This window comes from Purpureocillium takamizusanense, chromosome 5 (genome assembly GCF_022605165.1).
Source record: "Purpureocillium takamizusanense chromosome 5, complete sequence".
Classification (NCBI taxonomy): Eukaryota; Fungi; Ascomycota; class Sordariomycetes; order Hypocreales; family Ophiocordycipitaceae; genus Purpureocillium; species Purpureocillium takamizusanense.
Window position 1 is genome coordinate 1,166,383 of NC_063072.1, and position 24,555 is coordinate 1,190,937.

Here is a 24,555-nt window from a genome sequence, read left to right on the forward strand (position 1 = left end):
GACTCTGCGCAATGCGCAGCACCAAGCCAAGGCCAAGCCGCGCGCGAGAGAGAGAGAGGGGAAAGCTAAGCTAAGTCCGTTATGGGGGAGAGGGCCAGTGCGCCCGGGTCTGTGTCACTAGTAGTATTGATGGCGTTGGCTCAACTCTCCCCCTGTCTTCTTCCCCCGGAAACGCCAGCAGACAGCAGAGAGCCGACCTGAGTGAGCTGTTGCAACAAAAGCCCGTCCGTCCGTTGTTGGGCGCGCGCTTCCAGCGGCATCAGTCGTTGGCTAACCCGACAGCTCGTGCTCGTCATGTGAAGCTCGCGCAATGCACTCCGCAAGGAATGGAGCTCTGCAGGCCCACACCACCAAAGGGGCACGAAGCGGTTTTGATAGCTCTATCACAACCTGCTCGCTGCGGTTTGCTACGTACGTATTACTACTACTACTAGCCCTGGAGGGCTGTCGAGGCGCCGTTTTCCGTCCGCGCGAGTGCTGCACTACTGTGTAAGTTGTTACTCTCTGTCCGTACACACACACACACCTAGTTTCCCCAAACCGCAGCTCGGCCTCATGAGACGCCCTGTGCGGGCTTTGCAGTCTGTAGATCCGACGACGTGACACACATCTGCCGTCGCCCAACGCCGCCGCCCGACACGTGGGCGCTCTGACAAGACGACGACCGCGGCCGCACCGTTGCGGCACCCGGTGTCTCCGAGTGTAGATCCCTCTTGCTCACGAAACAAGACAGCAGTGAATAGATGCAGGCCCCTCCCCCCCCCCCCGGCCCGGGGGGCTGTCTCTCACCCTCTCCCCTCCTTTGGCCCGTCGTCGCCCCATTGCCCACTTGTTTGCCCGGCTGGCTGGCCTGGCTAACTTAGCCCCCTCCTGGATCCGTCGGGCCTAGCGTGCGGTGGTGGCATCCGGGCGAAGTGTAACGACATATCATGGCATCACCAACGCACACACGCCTGACCAGCCTCAGACCTGAGACAATGTCATGCAGAAAAGTGAGTGAACATACCACGGACCACTCATGGCTTCTTGTTTCGAAAGACGTTGTCATGCGTCTGGCGATCCTTCTTCTACGTACGTATTGTCATGGTTGGGCCGAGAGTCAGCAAGCAGCCTGACGACGGAACCGACGCGCGAGTCCTCGCTGCTCCCTCGGCTGAGATTGCCTTCCGAGAAGCTTGGGCGCGTGCTCAACATGTGAAGCGCCGCGGCTGCGTAGTTCGTAGGTGGTTCTGTATGTACAGGCTATTGCGTATTGTTGCCAGTTTCCACGAGTTGCATCGTGTGACGCACCACGACCGTTGCATGACGATGGCATCAACGGCATCAGCCTCGCCATACCCTGCAGCATCTTGAACATGCTTGACTCGCCCACTGTTCCTAGCCACGTGTCTGCTCGTACGAAGTATTCCAAATTGAGAGCCTCAGTTCCAGTCGATGCAAAGCTGCGGACATGTCGTAGCCGGCGGCAACACCTAACTTGACAACTCCGCTCGTAAGCGTTATGCGCCGCATACCCTTCGGAAGCAGCGGAGTTGCGCTAGTTTCTCTGGATGCAGGGTTCTCTGGATGCACAGGCAGAGGGATTGGTGTGTTGACCGAACAAACACACGTGTCGACTAGGCCGGCCCTTTCCCATCAACTTGGTCATCGAATCTGCCGCTCTACCATGACGCGAACATCTGCGACGGACGCCCTGGCCATCTTCTTCAGCAGCGTCCTCTCATCCGCCTCTCGAAACCTATCCCAGGTGTCAAGCCCCTCCTTGGCTTGAATGCTGAGCGTCTCATAGCCCTGCTTAATGACCTCCGTAACCTCATGCGTCGTGAGGCTGCTGGGCTTTTTCCTCTTGGCAGTGCTCCCTCCCTCGGCAAGCATCTGCTTATAGTGCGTGCTCACGCTTATCAAAGTGTCAATGGAGTTGCTCTTGCGGCTCTTGAGGCCGTAATTCTCCTTGAACTTTGTGAGCACGTCGCCCGACTCCACGACCTTGTAGAACAGGTCGTCGTATGCGGCAGGCGTCGGTAAGAACGCCTCGCCGGCAGACAGTGACAGCGCGACGAGGTTGACGACGTGGTCGAGGAGGATCTCAAGATGCGGTAGGTCCTTCAAATCAGCGGTATAGGTCGTGAGGAAGCGTATCAGTGACAGCAATGACCGAAAGAACTCAGACCAGTGGTACACGAGGCGGGTCCTCGAACGGGACAGGTAGGATACCAGTCGTAGTATGATTCCCACACACAGTGTATATAGGCTTACATCCAACCGTCGCCTCAGATTATGATTAATGCCGTCTATCATGGCGTCGAGGAGGCATGTAGCAAGGACTCGTTCCCCCTTGACCAGGGGCAAGAAGGGTTGTCGCTGCCGGCAGAGGCGCACAGGAACCTTGGACTCCTGTCCACAGATCCTTTTGCAAATGATCGGGTCCTCGACGACGAGTCGAAGCACCATGAGGTTCAGGTGAGCGTAGTATGTCGCTCGATTCGAGAGATGGGCGTGTTGCAGCAGATAGGATGTGAGTGAGAGGAAGCTGGCAATCGGGCGCTCCTTTGTCTTCTCGTCCGTCATCGTGACAAGATTGAAACAGAATAACTTATTCGCGTGGCAAAAGTCATACGTAGCCAAGAGAATGGCTGCATTCGCGCCTGGCCTGATTCTTGTCAGTAGCGACCAAGCAAGTAGGCGCGAAAGTTCACTCACAGTGCGGCCAGCATCTGCTTTGCGGTTTCTGCGTCATGAACGGGTTTTCGCTCGGGCTTTGGTCCGGGTACGATGGCGCCGAGCCCGATCATATTAAGGGCACTGCTGAAGGTCCAGCCCTCGGGTAGGTCGTCTTGAATATCAATGTAATCGGCTCGCAGGGCCTGGCACGTGTAGCCGACGCATTCGATTATCCTCTGAATGGTCGACTCGTTGACGAAGTCGTTCAATCGCAACTGATACGGGTTCTGGAACTCAAACTTGTTGTAATTGGCTAGCAGGCCGAGAAGAGTGAATGGTTCGAGGACTTGGCCAGGGACTTCTGACTCCTGAATGAACTACGACGCAGTCAGCTTAGTCTGAAGAACATCAAGGGTCCTCCTTGTGGTGGCCGGTACCTTCATAACGGATGGGAAGAGATCTCTCTGGATCATGTAGGTGAGCAGCGTCGTCTGGTATGCGCCCGCCGTGACGGCCAATATAACCTCGATTGCGCGATGCCGTAGTTCCACTACTCGCACAAGGAGCCATCAGCATCATATACGAGCAATCTCGTTCCTCGTGGACACTCACAGTCTTTGCCATTTCGTATGATCCCATCCAGCGTCCCTACAAAATCGGAAAATATTGGGTCTATATGGTCGAGGCCTGCCAGGATATTGATGATGTCGGAGCTCGGGTGAGGGTACTTCTTGGATAGGAGGCAGGAGAGGTAGATGATCAAGGTCTGACTCGTGTCAGCAGCGTCTCTGTATCATCCGTAAGCGGCGGGGGTAAGGGTCGCACATCGAGGGCATGCAGAGGCGCACGGCCTTGGCCGGTCTTGACGGTGTCAATGGCACGGGCGAAGAGGTCCCTCGTCTGGGGCTCGAGGTGAAGGACGTCGGTGGGGGAGAGGTCGGCGAGAATGGTTCGGAGCGTCGCGCGATCGGGCCGCAGGAGGAAAAATTCTCTCCAGAACCCCTCGGACTTTTCTACATATTCATCGTCCTGGGCTGGTGCTCAGCGTCTCGTTCGGCGTTGGAGGGGTGGGTGGTGTCGCCGGCAGCATTCAAAGGCGACTCACCTTGGAGGTAGGAAGTCAGCTCACGAGGTTCAGGGGGGTTGGGGAGGGGTCATGGTGGCCGAACCTTAAGGAGAGAGGAGTACAGCTCAACGATCTTTGGAGTAAAGACCTCGGGAGGAGGTTGCCGCGTGAGTGGTGACGCCTCCATGGGATGAGGTTGCGACGCTCGCGCTGGACCCTGAGCTGCACCACTTGCGATGTGGGATGTCGCGTGGTGCCTGGCTGACTGTCAGACTGTCACTGGTGGGCCAAAGTGTCCTGACAAACTGTGCCACTACGAGACCAACACTGTGTAATTGAGGGGGGGCAGTGATTGTACAGTGCGTATCTCGGATATGAACTGTGACCTTGACCACATCGTGCAAATTGCTATCGAACTCATGGGCTTGCATCGAAGTGACCCCCTGGCGCGTGTGATATAGTAGGGGCACCAAATCCATCCCAACCATAGTTCCATATCGCTTGGGGCCCGCTGGTGGTTCAAGAGGGTTATGTCTCACTGTCGTCACTTTCCAGTCTGGGCTCCTATCATCGTTAATCGCGGCAGTCCAGTGTGCCCAAACGCTGTGTTCGCGGGCTCAGAGAATCTGTGTGGTATCTCTCCATGGCTTCCAGACCAGGTCTAAGTAAACAAAGTCTTGGATGTGGGACGTTGTCGTTCTCGATGCACAGTCACATCGGGACATGAAGTACGAAGTACGGTACATTTCGAGGCGCATGATGCCTCTGGCAAAGCATGATCGGAAGCGAATAGGTATAACCACCGATGCACACAATATATTGCCGAAAGTATTCACAAACCACCCCCAAGTCACTCGCAGAAGCTGCAATTCTAGCCTGTCGCCTACACATCTGCAGGTATCTTTCTTTCTGTTCACGGAAGCGAGGAAGTACTCCAGGGTAGGTCAAGTTGGAGTCGCAACAGTTACAGCAGCAGCATTGCGGCCGAGCACACTGGAACCAAGGGCGATGGGCGTCTGTTCGGTGCGGTAAATCCATGACCAGTAATAAAGAGCAGGAAAGCACGATTCCCGTAGATGCTGGAATATTAGTCTGCAGGCCTCAATTCCGTCTGAATCCCGGCAAAGAAGAAGCAAAGCCTCCTGCAGCTTAGCAATTCCAGGCCGCTGATTGGCCCGGTCAATACCGGCACAGGGCCAGCGCCAGCTGCCGCCTGGGAGCCGGAGACACTCACGTCAGGTGGCCCCATTTTGCCCCATCCCATCCCGCCACCGACAATGCCCGGGACCCGAAGACGGCTTTGAAATCGCCTGACGCATCCCATCATCCCGTCGTCAACATCGAAAGCGATGCGCTCTGCTTCCTGCGTCACCTCACACAACAACCTACCCGCCACCTCATGATACCGCAATGAACGCATCCTTCTGCCTGGCCCGAACCGCCGCCCTGCGCCACAGCTGGTGCGCGCTTCGGCCGTCGTGGTCGGCGCCGAGACTGGTGGCCGCCTACCACTCCTACTCGCTTCCGACTGGCACCGCCTCGTCCTCGCCTCGCAGCGCCGACATCCACGAGACACCCATAGCACAGCCAGAAACCCTACCGAGGGTACACGAGACGCGCCCGCCGACCCCACCATCACGACCGAGCGAGATCCCCGAGCAGCAGCAGGGGGCCGCCTCTGCGGCGGCGCATCCCGTCGCGGCCAAACCCGCCGCACCGCCCAAGAATTCACAGCCCGAGGACGTCAGTGCCGCCGCCTCGATTACTGAAAGCGCGAGCGCAAGCACGAGTCCGACTACCCCCAGCAATGGCACAAACACGAGTATGAGCACTAGCACAACACCACAGCCGTCGGCGAAGGCCCCAAAGGCGGCGCGGCCGCGACCCAAGCTGCGGGCTCGCAAGGCTGCCATGAAGCTGACGCCAGCGGCCGTGGAGCAGCTGCGCATGATGCTGGACCAGCCGGACCCGAAGCTCATCAAGGTCGGGGTGCGCAACCGCGGCTGCAGCGGGCTGGCGTACCACCTTGAGTATGTGGACAAGCCGGGCGCCTTTGACGAGACGGTCGAGCAGGACGGCGTCAAGGTGCTCATCGACAGCAAGGCCCTTTTCAGTATCATCGGCAGCGAAATGGACTGGGCTGAGGACAAGCTCAACCAGCGCTTCGTTTTCAAAAACCCTAACATAAGTACGTTGCATCATCTCCCATCCCTCGTCCTCGGATTATTGCACCCAACCGGCGTGTGAGGGTTCAAAGTAAAGGGGTAGACGCTGACGGTTCTTGGCGCAGAGGATCAATGCGGTTGCGGCGAATCGTTCATGGTATGAGACATAGATCGCAGCCCCCCTGACGATGCTTCGAGATCAACAGCAACATTTGCATGGACGCTACCACCACGACGGGGCGGCCCACCAGTCGAGCATGAGCGGAGTCCACCCCAAGGCATGCATGTAATGGCGAGGGCGAGGTACCACTGCATTTTACCCTGGTCAGGGTTTTTGGAGACACTCAGCCTGCATCCTGGCGTGCGCCGGCGTGGCAGCGGGCACCAAAGGCAGGGAGAAAGAAATGATGGCCAGCGAGCGAGGCCGACGACGACATCATGTTGCGGCACATATCCGGGCGCTGGGGACATTTACCTGCTAGCCCTCCTACTCCAGTTGTACATAAGACGGCGCATATACTGCGCCCCCTGTACCTTTACACCCTCCCACTACCGTAGCATCCAGCCTTGATGCCCTCTTGAATGGACCATGCATTTAGAGCCCGCAGCTGATCCAGCGGCCCAGGCACTGCGTTTGCCGCCTCTTTCATCAAGGACTCGTACCCCACCCCTTTGATACACCCAGTGAGACGGGGGCCATTTCGCAGTGTGCGGTCAACGCTGGCGAAAGTGGCGAGCCGTGACGGCACGTGACCTCGCGTCGGTGAGGCGAGCCTAGGCTCGGTCCCATCCGAGTGTTGCTCTCGATGTTGGGCGCGCGTCTCACTCGCGCACTGCCTGTCATCACACGCACGCCCTGTGCTGCCCGCCCCCCCAACGACCGTGAATGAAGAGTAGGACGAGCACACTTGCACTTTGTTCGCAACGGCCAAAAGGACGCACACGCACATATATATATACCCGCTGTTCTGACCCCTCCAGAGGCTCCTCCATCTCTGATCCAACGCCGTTCCGTATTTCCGTCGTCTCATTACTTCGCCCCCCATTCCTTGTCACTCGATCCATCGCCCCCCGCCTCGCTCCATTTCGGCGGCTCGTGAAGTCGGAGCACCAAGATCGGGTTTGCACACTCTCTCTGTGCGCTCATGCTCTGATATATCTCGACAAAAAGTATCAAAGCAGTGGCAAAGGAGTTTGCAAGGTTTATACTCTCAACTCATATTGTACTTGCCGGCTGTCTTTCTTTGCCTCTCATCTCCCCCGTCGCCTCGCCATGGCCGCCGCCGGCACGAAGCGCAAGCACCAAGACGACGACGCCGCCGCACCGCAACGCCCATCATCATCCCACAAAGCCCCCAAAACGGCATCGTCATCCCAACATCACCCCTCACCAACCTCCTCCTCCTCCTCCCCGCCGTTCCCTCGGCCCGCCAAGCTAAAGGCCACAACTTCGTCAAACCCGCCGCCGTCGCCGCCGTCATCAGCAGCTGCCCCCTCCAGTACGACAGCAACGACGAAGACGGAGACGGAGACGGAGACGACGATGACAACGACGGCGACAACAAAGACAGCAGCGACGCTGGAGCAGCAGCTCGCCCTCATCGCCTCCTCCGGCCGCACGCCCTTTGAGCAGCGCGTCTGGTCCGCCCTCTGCGGCATCCCCCGCGGCCGCGTCACCACCTACGGCCACCTGTCGGCGCACCTGGGCTCCTCGCCGCGCGCCGTCGGCAACGCCCTCCGCCGCAACCCCTTCGCCCCCGCCGTCCCCTGCCACCGCGTCGTCGCCGCCGGCATGTCGCTCGGCGGCTTCAAGGGCAAGTGGCCCCGTGACGGCGAGGGCATCACCCTCGATGAGAAGAGGCGCCTGCTCCGCGCCGAGGGCATCCGCTTCGACGACAAGGGCCGCGTGCTCGGCACGCCCTGGGTGGGCTGGGCCTGAAAGGGGCCTCGCGATTTGCGCGGTGTTCAGTGACGTGGCTTGGATTTGTGGTGTTTGGTTTATGTGACGGATATCACGGCCTGGTGACGTGGAGTTATGATGCTGCGTTTCTAGATAGCTTTCTGAGGCGTAGAGAGGTATATTGTATGAAATGTCCCAGTCCACGTTTCGTATTCCAAGTCTGTACATAATTTAGTCATTGTAGCATGAAAAGGATCAACTACATATGGCCATCGATGTGAGTTCCTGGGCTGGGTACGTTCGTGATATAGGTAGCCAGATCGACATCATCTCATCGCAAACGCCACTGCCGAACAGTATCCATAATCAGAACCATGCATTATAGACCACAGCCCCATCATCAGGGGTCTCGCGCAACCCCCATAACTCATCCTGATGACGGCGCAGGCCCCCTTTCGACGTGATCACTGCAGCAGCACGCCCCCCCGCTGCTGAAGAAGCAACCCCCCGTGTCGGAGAAGAAGCAGCCCCCGCGGTCCGAGAAGCAGCACCCTCCCCGGTCCGAGAAGCAGCAGCCGCCGCGCGATGAGAAGCAGCAGCCGCCGGAGGACGACACGCAGCAGCCGGGCTCGCCGTCCAGCTTGTTCCAGTCGCCGTTGCGCTCGCGCAGGTCCCACCTCATGGGATCGGTGTGCTTGTACCCGCTGATATCGATAGCATCGCTCGGCTGGGCTGCTGCCGCCGCATCCTCGTCGGCGGGTTTCGGCTGCTGCTGCTGATTATCATGCTGCGGCGGCCGCTGGTCCGGGCTTGATGAATGGCCGAGCAGGGCATCACTCGCCTCGGCGTTTAGGCTGCTGCACCTACTACTACTACTCGTAGTTCGGGCCGCCTCGGCTCGGTGCTGGCTGGAGTTGCCGTGGTCGGATCCCGCAGCAGCTGTGCTCCCGGCGGACACCGACCTCAACCCGGACCCGGGCCCGGGGCGGGTATTAGCATCGGTACCGACGGGCCGGCCGGAGCCGCTCGACGCCGCCTCTTCATATGAAGGCGGCATATCGCCAACTTCGCCCACGCCGTCGCCGTCGCCGCTCTCAACGGCCACAGGCACCGTCTGCTGATACAAAGCCCTCTGCGGCATGTCCGGGACCTTGGTCGCCGCAAAGTCGTCCGATGCCTCGGCCGGCCGGTCAGGGTTGCCCATGGTGGACGACTTTGCGGAGCCTTCCAAGGGGTGTCCGTATGGGAGTAGTACGTACGTAGTACAGTAGAGTACAGTAATAAGCGTCGCGCGAAGTGCTGTATCAGTGGGCCGGGTCCGTAGAGGATCGAGATAAGCGGTGGAGGCGAGCTAATAGTAGTCGCGACGAGCGGTTTCTGATGCACCCGTTGATGGGTCTCAATTCCGGTGACTGGGCCCAGATCCAGACGAGTGGAGCAGCTCGAGATAGTCAGATAGAGAGTGGTAATGGATACCGGTCACGAATTGACGCAGTTGTCGATGGCGGTGATGAAAGCACGAGCGTGCGACAAGCTGACCGCGCCTATAGCGAGGTGCCGAGATTAACATCGAAAAATGCGCACCAAGTGCTTGACGTTGTCGAACTATGGCAACCCCGCGAGCCAGACCAGCCGCCACTGCTACTGCGCCGAGGCCGCGCAGTGCGTGTCGTTGTCGTCAGCTCGGCCGAATCGGGTATCACGCTTCATCTTCAGCAACGCAGCTGCGCCTGTCACACTCTCCCTGCCACCATCCCACCCGACTTCGTACCTCAAGAGCGCCCATTGTCTCGACTCTCGCCGCGATAAAAGCAAAAGCGGCCCGCAATGGCCCACATACCAAGAGTGCCCATACGTAGTTACTTCGTATGCAACCTTTCGCTTGGCCATGGCGTCAAGATACGCGCGCTTGAACATGACGCACCATGTGCCTCGAGTCCTCATGCCAATCTCTGCTCATGATACTATACTGTACCTTTGTACGTACTGTGCATAATACATAGCACAGCCGGTGCTTCGTGCAGCACAGTACAGTTTAGTACTGCATCTGCACCACCTGCATCCTATTGGAGACGTCGGACCAGTCGTCATCCAACGCGAATGCCGGCATCACCGTGGCTAACAACGTCAATCGGCCTCTCCACTGTGACCAACGTGCCCATTGTCCAGGGCTCGTGAGCGCGCGCTCCCGCTCAACTCGACCCAGCGCGGGAGCTCGACGCGCGGGCCGCATTCTGGCTCCACCGTTTTGTTGGTGCAATCTCTCGACCATCGCTAATCAAGCATCGCGTCAGCAAAAGCTTGCTCTCGTATGCACATCAATCTTCTCCAGCGGCAAGGCCAGCCCCCCCTTCGGGTCGCCCGCCAAGGCTTTCTGGCTCAACGGCCCTGTCTGTGACGGCTCTTATCGTCAACCAACGGTCCAAATTGGACATGGTGCTGTTGCCCGGAACCGTTCCAACCCCATAGTCACCGACTCGACTGTAAGCGCGACTCATGTCCCCCGTTGAGGCGCGCGGGGGAGGACGGCATCGCGTGCCCACTGGCGTGACGAGCTGAGGCGTCTTGTGCCCCAGAGCTGTAGTCGGCGTCTGCCTTGTCCTGGATCCATGTCATCCTCCATCGCCCGAGAGAGATAGGAGACACACAAGGACAGGTTCACTCACTCTTGTCACGGCATTGGTTGGTCGCCGTTTGCCACACATCCTCCTGGTCGGCCAGTCCGAGTCTCCTGCGGCTTGCCTGCCGTCCCCTAATAATCTCCACATCCCTCGTTCCGCCCAGTGTCCGACAGCTTCCATTGATTTTGCCGGCCCCGCGAACGTCGGCGCACCGCTAACACGCATACGGCATGGCTCCATATTGTTGAACCATGCTCCCCGCGCCACCTGACGTCTCTAGAAGCCACCTTCTAGAACGTTACGTACAAAGACGTTGCCTGTGATGGATGGCCCTACTATTTTGACAACGGCCATGACAGCCTTTTGGGAACGCCCATTTCCACATCCATCGAGCTCACCGCGGCTCGCTGCTGGCGTCGACGAGGCTTGCTCACCGGCTGCTCCGCGTTCCCCAGATTCTGTGCGGGGTTAATGTGCGAAGGTTGATGGGTAGTAGCCGGCCGGATCTGCCGAGCCCCCAGGCTCCGTTTGAATAACAGCTGTACAGTATACTGTAGCGACTCCGGGTAAAGACACTAACAGGGCTGCTGCGCGAGAACACTTGGGTCGCGGCCAAACATCCTGACGGCCCCGTCGAGATAACAGTAATCCTCTCTATCGGATATCGCCGCAGCCAGGCGCGAAGGAATGCCTAACCCGCGACATGTAGCCCAAACTCGCATGCAGCACCAACAACTGCACCCGAGTAGCCGGATCACTCACCTTTCCGCGAAACTTCGTACGACCCCTCACTTATCCACAGGGCTGATGCTCGCGAACCCGTCGCTACTCACAGCATCGGACAGGCCACTGGCCGTGGTGCCAACACTGCGGACCGCAAGAGGCTGAATATGGATCCCGACCCATCGCAGCGAGGTTCTCGGACCCAAAGGCGCCCCGTGATCCCCCCTACCTGCAGGGTTGAGCCCTTGACATGGTGCGCCCGTAGCTGTGCACATCGAGATGCTGTGCTGCACGGTACCTCGCGCCTTCTTGTGCCAATCGTGTCGGTTGTCCCTCGTGGCCTCGAGTATCGCTCGTGAGCGGTTGCAGTGTATGACAGTACTTCGTACGATTCGGCACAATAGGCTACCTACTTCGTATGCGAAAAGCAGGAGGACAAGCACATCGAAATCGCAAGGAGTCTCACATAACCCTGACTCTAGATCAGGCTGCCATCGTTCACCCAACATGCCGCCCAGGCCGACCACGGGATACTAATTCGACGTGTGAGTGGAGGACAAGTGCGTATGCTAGCCAGCGGGCTCGAGCGTCTGGGTCGCGCGGTTTCTGGAAGTAAATATCGCATTCTAGCGTCAACGCCCGAGGAACAGTGGCGCATGTAGACAAGGATCAAGCCTCGAACGCTCAGCAATCTGGTATTGGCTTCATCAGCAGAAGCCTGACCCGAAGTGGCCAGGATGTACACTACTGTGTTTTATCGATGGCCGGAACTTCGGATCACGGCCATGACCAAGTCGCGCGTGGCCAGTCAGCCGGGGACAAAGTGCTCAGTTGTTGTGGAAGTACGGTGCGACGGAACCCGGGGGTCAACTTGCTGCTTGTACCCCGAGTGATTTGAGCTGGGGTCCTTGGCTGCCCGTGGCATCCTCGGTTAAGCGGAACGACCGGCGGCGCATCTCGTGCAGTGAAGCGCGCAACCCTTGCCCATTTTCGCCCGTTTTCTCAGTCTGTGCCATTGCCCGGCCTTCGAGAAACCGTAGAGGAGGCTGATCACCCGGCAGCCATGACACATCCGTCTCAAAGCGCAAAAATAGGATGCAGTGGCCCGAACTCTTGATCCCGTGGTGGCCACGAGGCGTGGTATTATTTGCGCTCATCTGCAGGTGGGGTTGTCGGGATGAGTGAGGTGATGCCACATTCACTACAGACGGTGCCCCGGCCAGTGGAGGGGCCTTGACGAGATGTAGAGTTGCTCTACTCACGAATACATGTTTAGCCGCTGTGCGCTCGCTTGGGTGCTTCATTAGAACATCGACCTGGTGCGGGCAGTAGCATCTCCGAGCTCTTCTTCCTTACAGAAGTATCGCAGGAGAGCGCCTGTTTCTGTTGTCATGGCCATCGCGGCCGCAAGTTGGGCCACGGGTCTTGATCCGGTGCCAGGCACTCCAGGGCGCTTCAGGGGGGACGCTCCGTGCCACCCGTCGCCCGTGAGCAGTGACCAGTGGTACGTGCTACCCCGGAGCTTCTGGCGAGCTTGTTTCGTGCGTCGTTCGACTTTGGTACTAGTATACTGGGATGATGGCTGCAGCAAACGACGTCGGCACGAAATGGCTGTGGCTTGACGTTCCCCTGCGACGGTCACCGGGGTTACTGCAGAATTAAGCAAAGCACGGTGGCGTCGAGACGACCCGCGGTCTAGGGTGCAGAAGTGGCAGCCCAGAAGGGCAGGTGTGCCAAAGAAGCTCGCTGGAAAACTGCATGGAAGCAGGTCCGAACAACCCAAACGCCACAGGCCAAGGACGACCCAACGAGCGACGGCGCGTTGGACTTGCATTGACGACAGGAGGCTTGCCAAGCTCCCCTTGGCACCCACCCTTTCACATGCGATCGAGCCACTGCGAGCGAGGGGAGCCGAACAAAGTGTCGTCCCGCAAGCGTGCCGTGCTGGTACTGTAGCGCCCGAGAAGCAGCACTGCGACGGAGGCCCAGACCGCGGGCTACGAGCGCGCTGATATAAGATGGTGTCGTCGCATGCGCGGTTGTGTGGCGGGGGGGAAAGCAGGCCAACGCTGGAGGACAAGGTGTGTCTGAACCTCGCGAAGTTGAATCTACGCAAAGGATGCACGGGGGCCAGCGTCAAGTTCCGCGTGAAGCGGAACGGTTGAGCATGGATAGACGCGGCCGAGAGGGCGTCACATCTCGGATGAAAGCTATGTGTCAAGGGAGAGCGTGCGCCATCAAGCCAAGCGAGCGGCAACAGCCAAAGCCTGGCGAAGACGATGGTTGTGGGCAGCCAAGCGGTGGTGGCGGCGGCGTTTGATGGCGTCCAGTGGTCGCGCAAGGGAGGCAAATGGCGGCGTTGGCAGCCCCAGACAAGTGAGGCTTGGAGCGCGGGGCGGCGTCCGGGGTCATGGGGAGGCTTGCTTGGCTTGCTTGGCTTGCTTGCTTCTGGGAGGCTTGCGAGGCTTGATGGCGGAACCAAGGACGCCGCGGCATCCTGAGGAGCCAAGGTTTTCGGGGATTTCCTCCACATCGTCCTTGCGCCGTCAAGGGGAATTTTCGCAGATTTGCTTTGCGCGAGACCCGATCTGTGTTTCGCTCGCGTTTCGCCCTGTGGCGGTTTGGGTGGCGGTACCGGCTGGAGGCGACACGACGCGAGGTGACATCTGGGTCGGCGACCTGCATGAGCTTCTCCATCTTTCAAAGAGGAGAAGTAGGAGGAGGCGGCGGCGGCGGCGACATCGTCGCCCTTGGTGGTGTTCACCCGAAGCGTCGCGTTGAAGTGGTGTAAGTACCTACAGTATGGTATTGCACGCACGTACTGCCTTCGTATATAGTGTGGCAAAGTTTGGAGGTGGATGGGTGGATTGATCTACTCCTTTGCATTCGCGCCCGCGCAGACACAGGGATGTCGTCGCCCTCATCGTCCGGGGCCTGGATGGTGCTTGCCATTTCCATTGGGCGACAATCTTGCTGTTTGCCAATGGCTGGGAACCTTTGTTGATCACTCCTGACGGCGACCATGCCCTGCCCGCATGCCAGCTGCCAGGGTGTTCCTGCCTTGTTGTGAGCTGTGCCGCACAGCAGGTTCGACTGAGGGAAGGAGCTCCTAGTACTGAGTTACTGGGTACTTCATTAAAATAGCGTCGCACATGCACATTTACCCTGAAGGCCACGGAGAGAGAGTGTGCAGGTGCAGTGCTAACCCAACTTGACTGAGATTAGGGGCAACGATTGGTGAGCGTGGACGCACTTCCCCCCTGCCGCGTCTGTTATGTAGGCTATTGCTGGGCTATCAAGGCAGCCGCGGTGGGGGCCGGCCCAGTGCGGGTTGAGGAATTAAGTCAGGTTACTGCATGACCCAGAAGCATGGGTTGACGGTGCAAGAGCACCCAACATGCAGGCCGGCAAGGCAGGCAGGTGCTGTTGCGCGGCACACCAAGTACCTACCCTACCCAAGGTAACCTACCTGCAGAGACCCCAGTGATAGACACAGCGCTGGCAGATAGCTCCCGTCACGCTTACATCCTGCGCGCGTAGCTTAATTCTAGCGCACCCCTGACTTCCCAGGCCAACTAGAGGTATCTGCCGGCTGCACTGGAGTCTCTCACGATGACGGTGTGCTGCCTGGCCTGTTGTCGCAGTCTTCGCACCACCTTGAGCGAGAGAGAGTCGTTGCGATATACTCTACCAGGCGAGCGTCTCTGGAAGCATCTCATTCTCCGCCCCGAGCAGTTGATGGCCCGGACGTCGGCTCGGGAACCAGCCGGGCCGCTGTCGCACAGTGTTGCGGGAGCGCAAGACCCGGCACGTGCTGGCCTGCAAGCGTGCCCCAGCGCTGCAGCAACAAGAAGAGTATCGTCCCCGAGCTGCTTCGCAGCCTTCCCATGGCATGGTGTGGGCGTAAGCACCAGTGATGCCAAGGCAGTCCGTCGCCCGCCGTTCAGCATGCTGTTGCAGCACGCTTGCCTTCCTCCGAGTATAGGTATCTGCCCGCAGCTGGATCTACTACTTCGTGCTAGCGACTTTGGATGGATGCTGACGGCGATTATTCAGACAGAAATGCCGCGCTGAGAGACGACTCCTGTGCTGAAACATTGCCGAAAGATTGCTTCACTGCCCTTGTTGGCGACGGCCCGTCCACTCCTCGTGATCATTATCAGAACCTCAGCCCGGTCAGCCGTGCCCCACGTTCATCGTGTTCCCCAGCACAGCCGCACGCTGTCCAGACACTGCATCAGCGGGGCGCCCCCCCGCGATATCCGCGGCGCTCGGCGACGTTGGCCTTGACCGGAGACGCAACGGCTCTGGCGATGAACGGGCGGGCTGCCTCAGGGTCGTCAAGCGCCTCTTGCGCTTGGAGGTTTTGCTCCCACTGCCTACCTTACGTGCGGTACAGCACTACAGGTGGGTATGGTGGACACTGTGGGCTGGCCCAGACGCGCTAACTCCACGGTTTGAGTGGAGGCAGGCTGGGGGAGGGGAATCGCCCCTCCAGCAGACGGGCGCTGTCTGGCTGTATGGCGGGCCTGGTGGAGGAGGAGGAGGGGCGGGGCTGATACTGCTTGGCTCGTGCTGCGCGCGATGCCCGCATGTTCTGTTGCGTCGTCGCCCCCCCCCGCCGGCTGACCCAGCCGGTGATGGCGTGGAGTGGATGCCATGCCATGCCACGGATCATGGCATGGATGCCGTTGCGTTGCGGTGGCTGATTGGGGTATTCGGAGAGGGGATGGCCCCAAGGGACGGCCCCAGATTCCCATTGAGTCGACCTTGGGATGCTTGGCTTCCAACTGCCCGAGTTGTCCGCATGCGACCGCATACGGCGCGGCCGCCATTGGTCGCAGCCGAAGCGCATCACGCTGGCACCCAGTGCGCAGCCCTGCCTGCCTTCCAGGTTGCCGTGCCGCGGCCTCTCTGCCAGCTGCCTGATGCAGTTGCGTGGACTGGACCCCTTCCTGTCCACGGCCTGTCATCCGTAGTTAGTTGGGCGCCGCCGCGCCTCGGTCGGCTCATGCAGCGTCCGGTTCTCCTCCTCCTCCTCTTCCTCCTCCCCTCCCCTTCCAGGACCTTGGCCGACTCGGCAATACAGTACGTCGCGTCGACGGCGTCATCGCTGTCGTCGTCCCCCAGAGCACGAGCCATGACGATGGCACCCAATACACAGGCAACTCGGGGCCACCGCGGGCCTGGCCACCTGGCAAGGGCTGGGGATGTTGCTCGGGTGCCCGTGGCGCCCCAAGTGCGGGCGGCGGATCCGTTTCCAGCCAAGGCCCGCCAGCGAGTCACCGGCGCTGCTGGTGATGAAGATCCCAGAGACTGCTCTTTAATTAACCTTTTTTAGTGGCAGATAATGCTATCGCCCTAAGGTAAGGTAATGTGAGTGGGCTCGCGGCACATGGATGGGGGTTTCTATCGCTCGTAGGCCTGGTCCGGGTCTGGGCCAACGACACGCACCCTTTTTGCGAGTCAACTCACGCTCGTTGCACAGGCTCCCTGGTGGCTCTCCCCCCAATCCGCGCTAATCCGCCGCACACCCGTGTGTCGAGGTCGAGCCCTGTTGTGCGGTGCGGCACTATGCTCGCCACGCCTTTGCTTTTGGGGCCCTGGCTTCCCTTCCTTCTTGTTTGGACCAGGTCCTGGTGCTGGGGCCGTCTGGCAGCGTGAGCGTCTGCCCGCCTGTCGCGTCGCGCAAGTCAGTCGACGGGGACTACCTTGACGCACACCCCTTGCCGGGTGCACACACAAGTGCCTAGCTTTCGCGTTTGTTGCGCTCCATCGTGCCGGACCAAGCCAGGTCGCGCCAGGCCAAGCAGAGTCGCCTCCAACACCGGAGCTGCGCCGGGGTAAAGGAGGATGAGGGGGAAAGTCGCTGGCGATTGTGGCGGTGCCTTCGTCCTCAGATGCCTATCCGTGTCTTGCGCAAGAGGCGCCCTGCTGTCTTGTATGGCTCCAGCCATTTACTCAATGGCATATCATGAGGCAAAAGGGAATTTGTCGGTTGGCCTTTTTTTTCCGCCACGGTGCGCGCCTCTTCGACCAAGTGATGCGGAACCTTGCTGCTTCGTGCGCCGCAATGGAACCCTTCCTCGCTGTCTGGGGCATCATCCGTCGTTCCTCGATTCCACCGGGCGCCTCCTTCACGCTCCCCCCCCCTCTTCCTAATCACACCCTCTCGCTCGTCGCCGTTGCCGTCGTTCAGCCCCCCAGACCCAGACCGTCCTATCCAATCTGGCCAGCAGGCCCTCCTGTTGGTGCAACCAGCCTTGATCTGCCAAACGTCGCACACCCCCCCTTCCTCCATGCACTAAAGGCCACCCATCCTTCCCAGCTCCCTCCTCCCTTCTCCCAGGTGTAGAGGCAAGCCATCGCCGTCCTTCCAGAAGTATTCCCCCCGGCTTAAGAAGGGTCGACCTCCCATCCTCAGCCTGCACGGAGACCTTTCTTCCTCCGCATTCCACTCTTCACTCTTCAATACCCCTTCCCTTTCCCTTCGTCTTTGCCTCTTTCTCTTGCGTGCCACACACCGCAGGGATCCCTTCAGCGTGGTCGCTGTAAAGGCACTTCACCATGTCCAAGGAGGAGAGCCTCGCCAACGAAAAGGGTGGCAACGGTGCCACCTATGAGGGCACCAGCACCGTTATCCCCAAGGACAACGTTGTTGAACGCCACCCCAACTGGTTCACGCGCAATGGTCTCAACGCCGAGTCTTTCAAGAAGCAGCACTATGGCACCGGCCTCATCGAGTTGGAGCGCCCCATGAAGGCGCGCCATCTGCACATGATTGCCATTGGCGGTTCTATTGGTGCCGGTTTCTTCGTCGGTTCCGGTGGTGCCTTGAGCAAGGGTGTAAGTCAAGCCTTCCACGCGTTGGAGCCTGTTGTCTCGCCGAGCTGACACCATCTCCAGGGACCCGGTACTCTCTTTGTCGACTTCTTAATCATCGGTATCATGATGTTCAACGTCGGTGAGTTTGCGATACACCTATGTCGGCCCTGGATGACGTGCGACTAATAGCGTTCCCCCGCAGTGTACGCTCTTGGTGAACTCGCTGTCATGTATCCCGTCTCCGGTGGCTTCTATACCTATTCGACCCGGTTCATCGACCCGTCCTGGGGCTTCGCCATGGGCTGGAATTACGTCTTCCAGTGGGCCGTTGTGTTGCCTCTCGAACTAACAGTCTGCGGTTTGACGATCGAATACTGGAACCAAGATATATCAGTCGGTGTCTGGATCGCCATCTTCCTCCTCGCTATCCTCATCATCAACATCTTTGGCGCTCTCGGCTACGCCGAAGAAGAGTTCTGGGCGTCGGTCTTCAAGCTGGCTGCGACCGTCATCTTTATGATTATCTCGCTCGTCCTCGTTTGCGGCGGTGGCCCCAAGGGCGGCCGTTACGACGAATACTGGGGTGCTCGCTATTGGTATGACCCTGGCGCCTTCAAGAACGGCTTCAAGGGCTTCTGCTCCGTCTTCGTCACGGCCGCTTTCTCCTTCTCTGGAACGGAGCTGGTCGGCCTCGCGGCTGCTGAGACGAGCAACCCCGCCAAATCGATGCCTGGTGCCATCAAGCAGGTCTTTTGGCGTATTACCGTCTTCTATATCCTCGGCCTCTTCTTCGTCGGCCTTCTCATCGATAGCAACGACCCTGCGCTCCTGTCCGAGAGCGCCTATGCTGACGTTAAGGCCTCTCCCTTCGTCCTAGTTGGCAAGTACGCAGGTCTCAAGGGCTTCGACCACTTCATGAACCTCGTCATCCTGGTGTCCGTGCTGTCCATCGGCGTCTCTGGTGTTTATGGCGGCTCGCGAACCCTGACGGCTCTTGCCCAGGAAGGCTATGCGCCTAAGATTTTCACCTATATTGACAAGTCTGGCCGCCCCCTCCCCTCGGTTCTCGTCATTATTGTGTTCGGTCTGCTGGCCTTCGTCAACCTTAACGCCCAGGGTCCGGTCGTCTTCGACTGGCTGCTTGCGTTGTCGGGTCTGGCTGCTCTCTTTACATGGGGCTCGATCTGCCTGGCGCATATCCGCTTCCGCAACGCCTGGAAGTATCACGGACACACCCTTGACGAGATCCCGTTCAAGGCCATCGGTGGCGTCTATGGCTCGTGGCTTGGCCTGATCCTGTGCGTGCTGGTCCTCATTGCCCAGTTCTACACTGCCATCGTCGCTCCCCCCGGCAAGCCGGGCATGGGCACCGTTGAGGGCTTCTTCAAGCAGTACCTCGCCTTCCCCGTCGTCATTTTCTTCTGGATCTGCGGATACCTGTGGAAGCGCACTGGCTGGCTGCGAACTGCGCAGATGGACGTTGACACTGGCCGCCGTGAGCTCGACTGGGACGAGATCCGGGCGTACCGTGAGAAGCTGGCTGCCATACCGGCGTGGAGGCGCATTATCCACCACACGTTCTAGAAGGGTGCCTGCGTGGATGGGAGTAGGGAATGGCACTGGCTGGGCGACGAGCCGAGCCGTACCGCACCTGAGAGATGACTCCCTTACGTTGTCATGTTTTCTGCTGTACACCATTTACTACTAGATACCATATAGGGGAGGCTAAGTGCGGGAGGGTACCTTGATAGCTTGAGTGAATGAGCAGTATTGAACTTCTGATCTGCCGAAATCCCAGCCGTGACAATATTTGATGCATCGCGTCGGCCCCGGGTTGCGCGGTAGAAGGTGTAGCTCGGCGGGCGGGACATGGACGTGCCACTACGTATGCATCGCCATGGTGTCGTCGTGTCTCGGACCCTGAAGATCGGTGTCGGCGTCGCGTGGCGCCCGTGTCGCGGGAGCGAGAGACAATGCTGCCCGCTCCTGGAATGACTGCTGTCTGGGGCTGGGCCCCGGATCTTCCTACCCACGTACTAGGCTCGGTATGAGGGGTTGCATCGTCTCCCGCAGTTGCGTGCCATCGTCCATGAAGTGGCCAACGGGCCGTCGTCGCTGATAAGCTGCTTTTGCGAAAATTTTCTCGCCTCGAGGTCGAAAATGCATTGCAAGACATGCATGGCGAGCTTCACTCTTGGGAACAAAATACGTGCAGGTAGGCAAATTTGCTGACAAGGCGTGCGGTCTGGTTTTTGACGCGGGCCAAGGTACGAAGTGCGAATGGAAGGTAGGTAGGCTCTGTCATCTGCGCCCTAGTTACTCCGTACATTGGGAGCAATGTCGCCTGTGGGGCATGTCCATCAGTAAGCACCCGCGCCCTACCAAGTACACCTTCGTATTGGCCTCGACAAGCCCTTTGCGTGTCAAAGTCCTTCATCCAATACACAGATAGATAAGGTGGTTATTGCGTGCTCATTCGAGTGTGTCATGGAAGCTTTGGCGCGACGAGCCGTTCCCTTGACGCACGCACGCACGCACGCACGTACTAGTTACTACTGGAAGGAAAATGTGTGAAGCGCGTCATGAGCTGCAGCCAACGCGGGCGGCCGCCCAGGCCCGTGGTGGAGGCTCCCACGCAGCTTCCTAGAACTTTAATAAAGGGTAAGAACGCCCCTGATGATCGCAGCCCCTTTACTGCCCTCGGCTGTCGGTGGCGGCCATCCCCGGGAGGCAGCCTGGAAACTCCGCTCTCCTCTCTCCTCGCCAGACGCTGCGGAGCCTTTGGCATCGACGAGGCATCGTGGCGCCGAGTCATGGAGGCGTGTCTCTAGCACTGACGACGCGACTGTCCATTGAATAGTGTTATGAGCCATTTCCTGGGGTAGAAATCCGGGGGTGGAGCGGCCACGAGATGCGAACAAGACGCATTGCGACGACGTTTGAGGCGGCGGGACAGCAGCCATGCAGTGGGAACCGCATCCGGGGGTTGGGAATCGATCGAGGCCCGCGGATGGAGCATTGTCTCACGAACAAACGGCGGCGTCCCCACATCTCCGCACCCCGCAGAACGTTCCCGGCCCAGCGTGACCATGGCCCGCTTCTAAGCGATGGTAGTAAAGCCTCCCTGCTCGCAATAATGGACCGCCTCTCGCAACGTACTCTCCGCGTTTGACTCTGGGGAAGCACCTCCACCAGGCGGGCTACTACGTACTAGTAATGTCCACAACTGCCCTCGAAACCTGGAGAGACCCGGCAGACGAGGATCAGGGACCCAGAGAACGGGTCCGCTGTTACGTACGAGACACACCCCCTCACACAATACGTTCAGTATGAACGATTCAGGTCGTCGATGGCAGTTTCTCCCCGTGGGGAGAGGAAAAGGGGCGTCAGGGCAGCCGGGTCAGGTCCAAAGGGCGTCAGGGGAAGCGACCTGGCTGTCGTGGCGCCAAGAAGTTTGGCTCTCGCGAGTCGGATGGCGGATGACGGATATCGGATCGTGGGAGGTGCATGACGGCGGCACACTGTGCTCAACAGCCCCCTTGAGCATGGCTCAGGAGGTTCATGGTTACTACAAGGCACTCATAGACCCGTGATATCGCCTTTGTTGAACGCGTAGGGTCGGTATCTTTGCCGGACTTGGTGAGGATTCTCCGCCCGCCTTCTTCTGCCCGTTGCCTTCGGATCTCGACGCCCACATAGGAAATAGGATGCAAGCCAGCTCAATGGTATGCATATCTCCTCCAACGGACAAAACTTCAGCCAGGAACATCCTCCTCCGTAGTAGACAGTACGGCGCCTGACTTGACCTTTCAATGGCTGCGACTGCCGGGCCAAGATGGCTTCGTAGCAAGCCCCAGGTCCAACTCCTTCTTCGAGGCTTAGAAACTTAATGGTTCTGAGACGAAGGTTCAAACAGGGCCACGGGGACCCCCAATGCTGGCGTCGCAATAATGTCAGCCCGCGTTGCCTGCGAGGCCCAGTCTCCGCGATAAGCGATCCGTTCGAAGTGTTGAGCCAAGCGCACCACTGCATCGTCAATCAGCACAACCACACCCGTGATTTTCGCGCCCGAGGAAGCACTCAACGGCAATACGCCATCTCGGTGAGGGCAAAGTTTTGGCCAACGCATATTCTCGGGCCTCCACTGAACGGAAGATATGTCCACGGCCGTGGTGTCCAGTGATTCCAGCGGTCCGGGCTGAACGTGAGAGGGTCTGCGAACGTTTTCGATGTGGGAGGGTACAAATCCCGTCGCTTGTGTAACCCTGATGTGTTGATCGTGACGGTATCGCCCTTGAGTAGCACGACATCTGGCTCACCCGGTGGGCCGGGAATCGCCGTCGTCTCCAAAGCTTGACGCATGTTGAGGGGAACTACTGGATGCAAGCGTAGCGTCTCGTTGAGTATGTTTCTGACGCTTTTTAGGTTCTTCAGAGTCTCGTAAGTCGGCCGTTTCTCCACCCCGAGCGCGTCAATGACCTCTCGTCGTAGCTGCGTCCAAGCATCCGGGCAGTTAGACAGCTCGTACACAGCCCAAGACATGGTAGCGGCAGTCGTGTCTCTTGCCGCCAGCAACACAGACATGATCTCATCACGGAGGACCTTTGGCTCCTTGGAAAATCTCGCGATGCTATGAAGAAACGTAAAGTCAATATCCAGTTTGGAAAGCTCGTCCAACTCATTCTCGCTAAGAGCCAAAGCCCGGCTAATGATAGGTTCGATGAAAGACTCGATGCATCCGATCGCTTTGAGGTAGGCCCCCTTGGGTATTAGTGGCGCGATGGGACTGTCAAGTGTTAGCGGTCTATCGACGGGCTCCAAGATCACTGTCTGTCAACGCACTTGAGGACGAAAATCAACATTTGTATTCGCTGGGCGGTGGTCATCGCGTTGGCAACGCCATGTACGGGGCTGCAAAGGAAGCATGTTAGCCTCCCGTGGGCAGCGTCGGGCTCGATTAGACTTGCTTATCCAAGCTGTTGACGTTTTCACCCAGGAGAAACTCTGTCGCGGCGTCTAGAGACCATCTGTAGAACAAGTTCTTGAGATCCACTGTCTCGCCGTTGCGTGGCAGCTTGGAGAGTAGCTTGTCCGTACAGTAGTCGAATATGGTCAGGTTGCGCAGCCTATCTCTTGCAAACATGGGACGGATCATGCTGCGACTGTTGTGCCATTGCTGGCCGTCGGTGGCGAAGATGCCGTCGCCGAGAAATGGGCCCCAGAGTTTGTGCCACTGCGAGCCATGGCCGAAGCTGGCAAATTTCGTCGCGAGAACAGCCTTGATCTGCTCAGGCTCGCGTGTGATAAGCACCCTCTTCTTGCCCGTCAAGCTGAACTCGGCAGCGTGCTGGCTGCCCGGCAAGGCGTCCAGTGTTTGGTCACACCAATTTGGTAAGTTGTTCCTAAGCTGATTCTTGCCTACATTGAAATAGAACCACGATGCTGTCGTTTCATCAGCTCAACGTTCGCCCTAGACGGGAGCTTTGGCCTTGGTTCGCGGCTGCTTCTGTGAAAGCTCGATCCCATGAAATCAAGCTCGGGCTGAGAGCCAAGAACATTGAACCCCTCCGGCGGATCATCTACATACGAAACGGGCAAGATACCTGAGAAAAAGTTGCCAGCCAAGATCGGGGCGCGAGCGCCTCCTGCTCGCCGTATACGGTCATCGGCTACCCGATTCCGAGCCCAGACAAGTGCAGCGAACAGAAGGACGGTGCCAGCAAAGACGAGATCGAGTCGTAGGAGCATGACGTTGCGTTCAGCGGCACGGCCGTAGACCGTCACCGCGACGAAGGTAGACACAAGCCAGCACGGGGTGGACGGCGTCGGTGATCAAGGGAAAGAGAACAAGAACCAACAAGCTGGGGGAGTGATGGAGCCCGCAGCTGGTTTTCATACCGTCATGTTTCGTGGAACAAAGGACTGCACTCAAAGTACCATGAGAAAGCACCCTGATACTGCGCTTTGTACAGTACCATACGCTACGCACGTCAAGGATTCGTGCGGACCTGGGGCTAGTTGGGCTCCTCCCCGGTTCATACATGGTGCCAGTGCCCCACGGGCGAAAGTGCAACTAACACAACTTGCGACTGCCAACAAGGCAAGACGAGGTATTTCGCACTTGCCGAATACCTAACTACCTACCTGTGCCCCTAACTCTAGTACCTTATGAGCCGAGTCGGCGCAGTGTCTCTTTGCGCTTCCGAGCCCATCCTGCTATTGGCTTTTGACGAGCCCGTCGAGAGTACTGTATGCCTTTCCATAGCTGAAGCACCGTCTGGGCAAAAGCTACACAGCTGTCATCTGAGCACGATGCGGACAGGATCGTCAGACCGTGCAAGGGTCAGTTCGCGGCCAACTTCCTTTTGGGTGCCTGCGAGCCGTTGCAGAGTTGACTCTGCGTCTGCGTCGGGAGTGGTGATTGTACGAGATGCATGAGGGAACCAAGCCCTGGGATTGGACAGGGTCCGAGTCGCCGGTGGGCCTGGGTTCTGGGTCGCACGAGATGCAGGATGTTGGAGATGTGGCGTCTCCAGACGACGGCAATGGTGCATCGGAGCATCGGCCCCAAGAGCCGAATGCAGTGACGCGGCG

General features: G+C 58.8%; 6 protein-coding genes across 11 annotated transcripts; 3 read left to right on the top strand and 3 right to left on the bottom strand.

Moving 5' to 3' along the window:
• Positions 1-308: 308 nt before the first annotated feature.
• Positions 309-4,800, bottom strand: JDV02_005932 (uncharacterized protein). Of its 3 annotated transcripts, XM_047987271.1 has the most exons (7): positions 4,034-4,800; positions 3,831-3,984; positions 3,487-3,690; positions 3,274-3,427; positions 3,099-3,211; positions 2,701-3,038; positions 309-2,650 (listed from the first exon to the last, which is right to left on the bottom strand). In XM_047987271.1, the coding sequence occupies exons 1-7, from the start codon at positions 4,213-4,215 to the stop codon at positions 1,645-1,647; spliced, it is 2,151 nt and encodes a 716-aa protein (XP_047843255.1). In that variant the 5' UTR covers positions 4,216-4,800; the 3' UTR covers positions 309-1,644. The 3 variants fall into 3 exon arrangements, with proteins under 3 accessions (XP_047843255.1, XP_047843256.1, XP_047843254.1); XM_047987272.1 differs by having other exon boundaries at positions 3,831-4,800; XM_047987270.1 differs by lacking the exons at positions 3,487-3,690; positions 3,831-3,984; positions 4,034-4,800 and having other exon boundaries at positions 791-2,650; positions 3,099-3,486.
• A 337-nt stretch (positions 4,801-5,137) lies between these two features.
• ISA1 (Iron-sulfur assembly protein 1) lies at positions 5,138-6,055 on the top strand (the record flags this gene model as incomplete). The annotated part of the gene is made up of 2 exons (XM_047987273.1): positions 5,138-5,915; positions 6,018-6,055. 2 exons carry the CDS (start codon positions 5,138-5,140, stop codon positions 6,053-6,055), a joined length of 816 nt encoding a protein of 271 aa, XP_047843257.1.
• Positions 6,056-7,165: 1,110 nt separating this feature from the next.
• Positions 7,166-7,831, top strand: JDV02_005934 (Methylated-DNA--[protein]-cysteine S-methyltransferase; the record flags this gene model as incomplete). Its single annotated transcript, XM_047987274.1, has 1 exon — positions 7,166-7,831. The coding sequence occupies one exon, from the start codon at positions 7,166-7,168 to the stop codon at positions 7,829-7,831; it is 666 nt and encodes a 221-aa protein (XP_047843258.1).
• Positions 7,832-7,949: 118 nt separating this feature from the next.
• Positions 7,950-9,514, bottom strand: JDV02_005935 (uncharacterized protein). The gene has a single exon (XM_047987275.1). It carries the CDS (start codon positions 8,994-8,996, stop codon positions 8,220-8,222), a length of 777 nt encoding a protein of 258 aa, XP_047843259.1. The 5' UTR covers positions 8,997-9,514; the 3' UTR covers positions 7,950-8,219.
• Positions 9,515-16,110: 6,596 nt separating this feature from the next.
• Positions 16,111-19,730, top strand: INDA1_4 (Amino-acid permease inda1). Its single transcript, XM_047987276.1, has 3 exons — positions 16,111-17,982; positions 18,043-18,100; positions 18,164-19,730. The coding sequence occupies exons 1-3, from the start codon at positions 17,704-17,706 to the stop codon at positions 19,543-19,545; spliced, it is 1,719 nt and encodes a 572-aa protein (XP_047843260.1). The 5' UTR covers positions 16,111-17,703; the 3' UTR covers positions 19,546-19,730.
• A 1,706-nt stretch (positions 19,731-21,436) lies between these two features.
• JDV02_005937 (uncharacterized protein) lies at positions 21,437-23,828 on the bottom strand. 4 transcript variants are annotated; one of them, XM_047987277.1, is made up of 5 exons: positions 23,565-23,828; positions 22,929-23,403; positions 22,804-22,872; positions 22,047-22,747; positions 21,437-21,987 (listed from the first exon to the last, which is right to left on the bottom strand). In XM_047987277.1, the coding sequence occupies exons 1-5, from the start codon at positions 23,707-23,709 to the stop codon at positions 21,848-21,850; spliced, it is 1,530 nt and encodes a 509-aa protein (XP_047843261.1). In that variant the 5' UTR covers positions 23,710-23,828; the 3' UTR covers positions 21,437-21,847. The 4 variants fall into 4 exon arrangements, with proteins under 4 accessions (XP_047843261.1, XP_047843262.1, XP_047843263.1 ...); XM_047987278.1 differs by having other exon boundaries at positions 21,437-22,747; XM_047987279.1 differs by having other exon boundaries at positions 22,804-23,403.
• Positions 23,829-24,555: the final 727 nt, after the last annotated feature.

Excerpts from the sequence above, each read along its gene's own strand:
- JDV02_005932 (XM_047987271.1), bottom strand. The coding sequence starts at position 4,215 with ATGGTTGGGATGGATTTGGTGCCCCTACTATATCACACGCGCCAGGGG. Across the intron at positions 3,212-3,273 it reads CATACGAAATGGCAAAGACT|TGGAACTACGGCATCGCGCA; the intron begins GTGAGTGTCCAC and ends TTGTGCGAGTAG. Across the intron at positions 2,651-2,700 it reads AAGCAGATGCTGGCCGCACT|GCCAGGCGCGAATGCAGCCA; the intron begins GTGAGTGAACTT and ends GACAAGAATCAG.
- INDA1_4 (XM_047987276.1), top strand. The coding sequence starts at position 17,704 with ATGTCCAAGGAGGAGAGCCTCGCCAACGAAAAGGGTGGCAACGGTGCC. Across the intron at positions 17,983-18,042 it reads GTGGTGCCTTGAGCAAGGGT|GGACCCGGTACTCTCTTTGT; the intron begins GTAAGTCAAGCC and ends CACCATCTCCAG. Across the intron at positions 18,101-18,163 it reads TATCATGATGTTCAACGTCG|TGTACGCTCTTGGTGAACTC; the intron begins GTGAGTTTGCGA and ends GTTCCCCCGCAG.
- JDV02_005937 (XM_047987277.1), bottom strand. The coding sequence starts at position 23,709 with ATGCTCCTACGACTCGATCTCGTCTTTGCTGGCACCGTCCTTCTGTTC. Across the intron at positions 23,404-23,564 it reads GGCTGGCAACTTTTTCTCAG|CATCGTGGTTCTATTTCAAT; the intron begins GTATCTTGCCCG and ends ATGAAACGACAG. Across the intron at positions 22,873-22,928 it reads AACGTCAACAGCTTGGATAA|CCCCGTACATGGCGTTGCCA; the intron begins GCAAGTCTAATC and ends CTTCCTTTGCAG.
- JDV02_005935 (XM_047987275.1), bottom strand. The coding sequence starts at position 8,996 with ATGGGCAACCCTGACCGGCCGGCCGAGGCATCGGACGACTTTGCGGCG.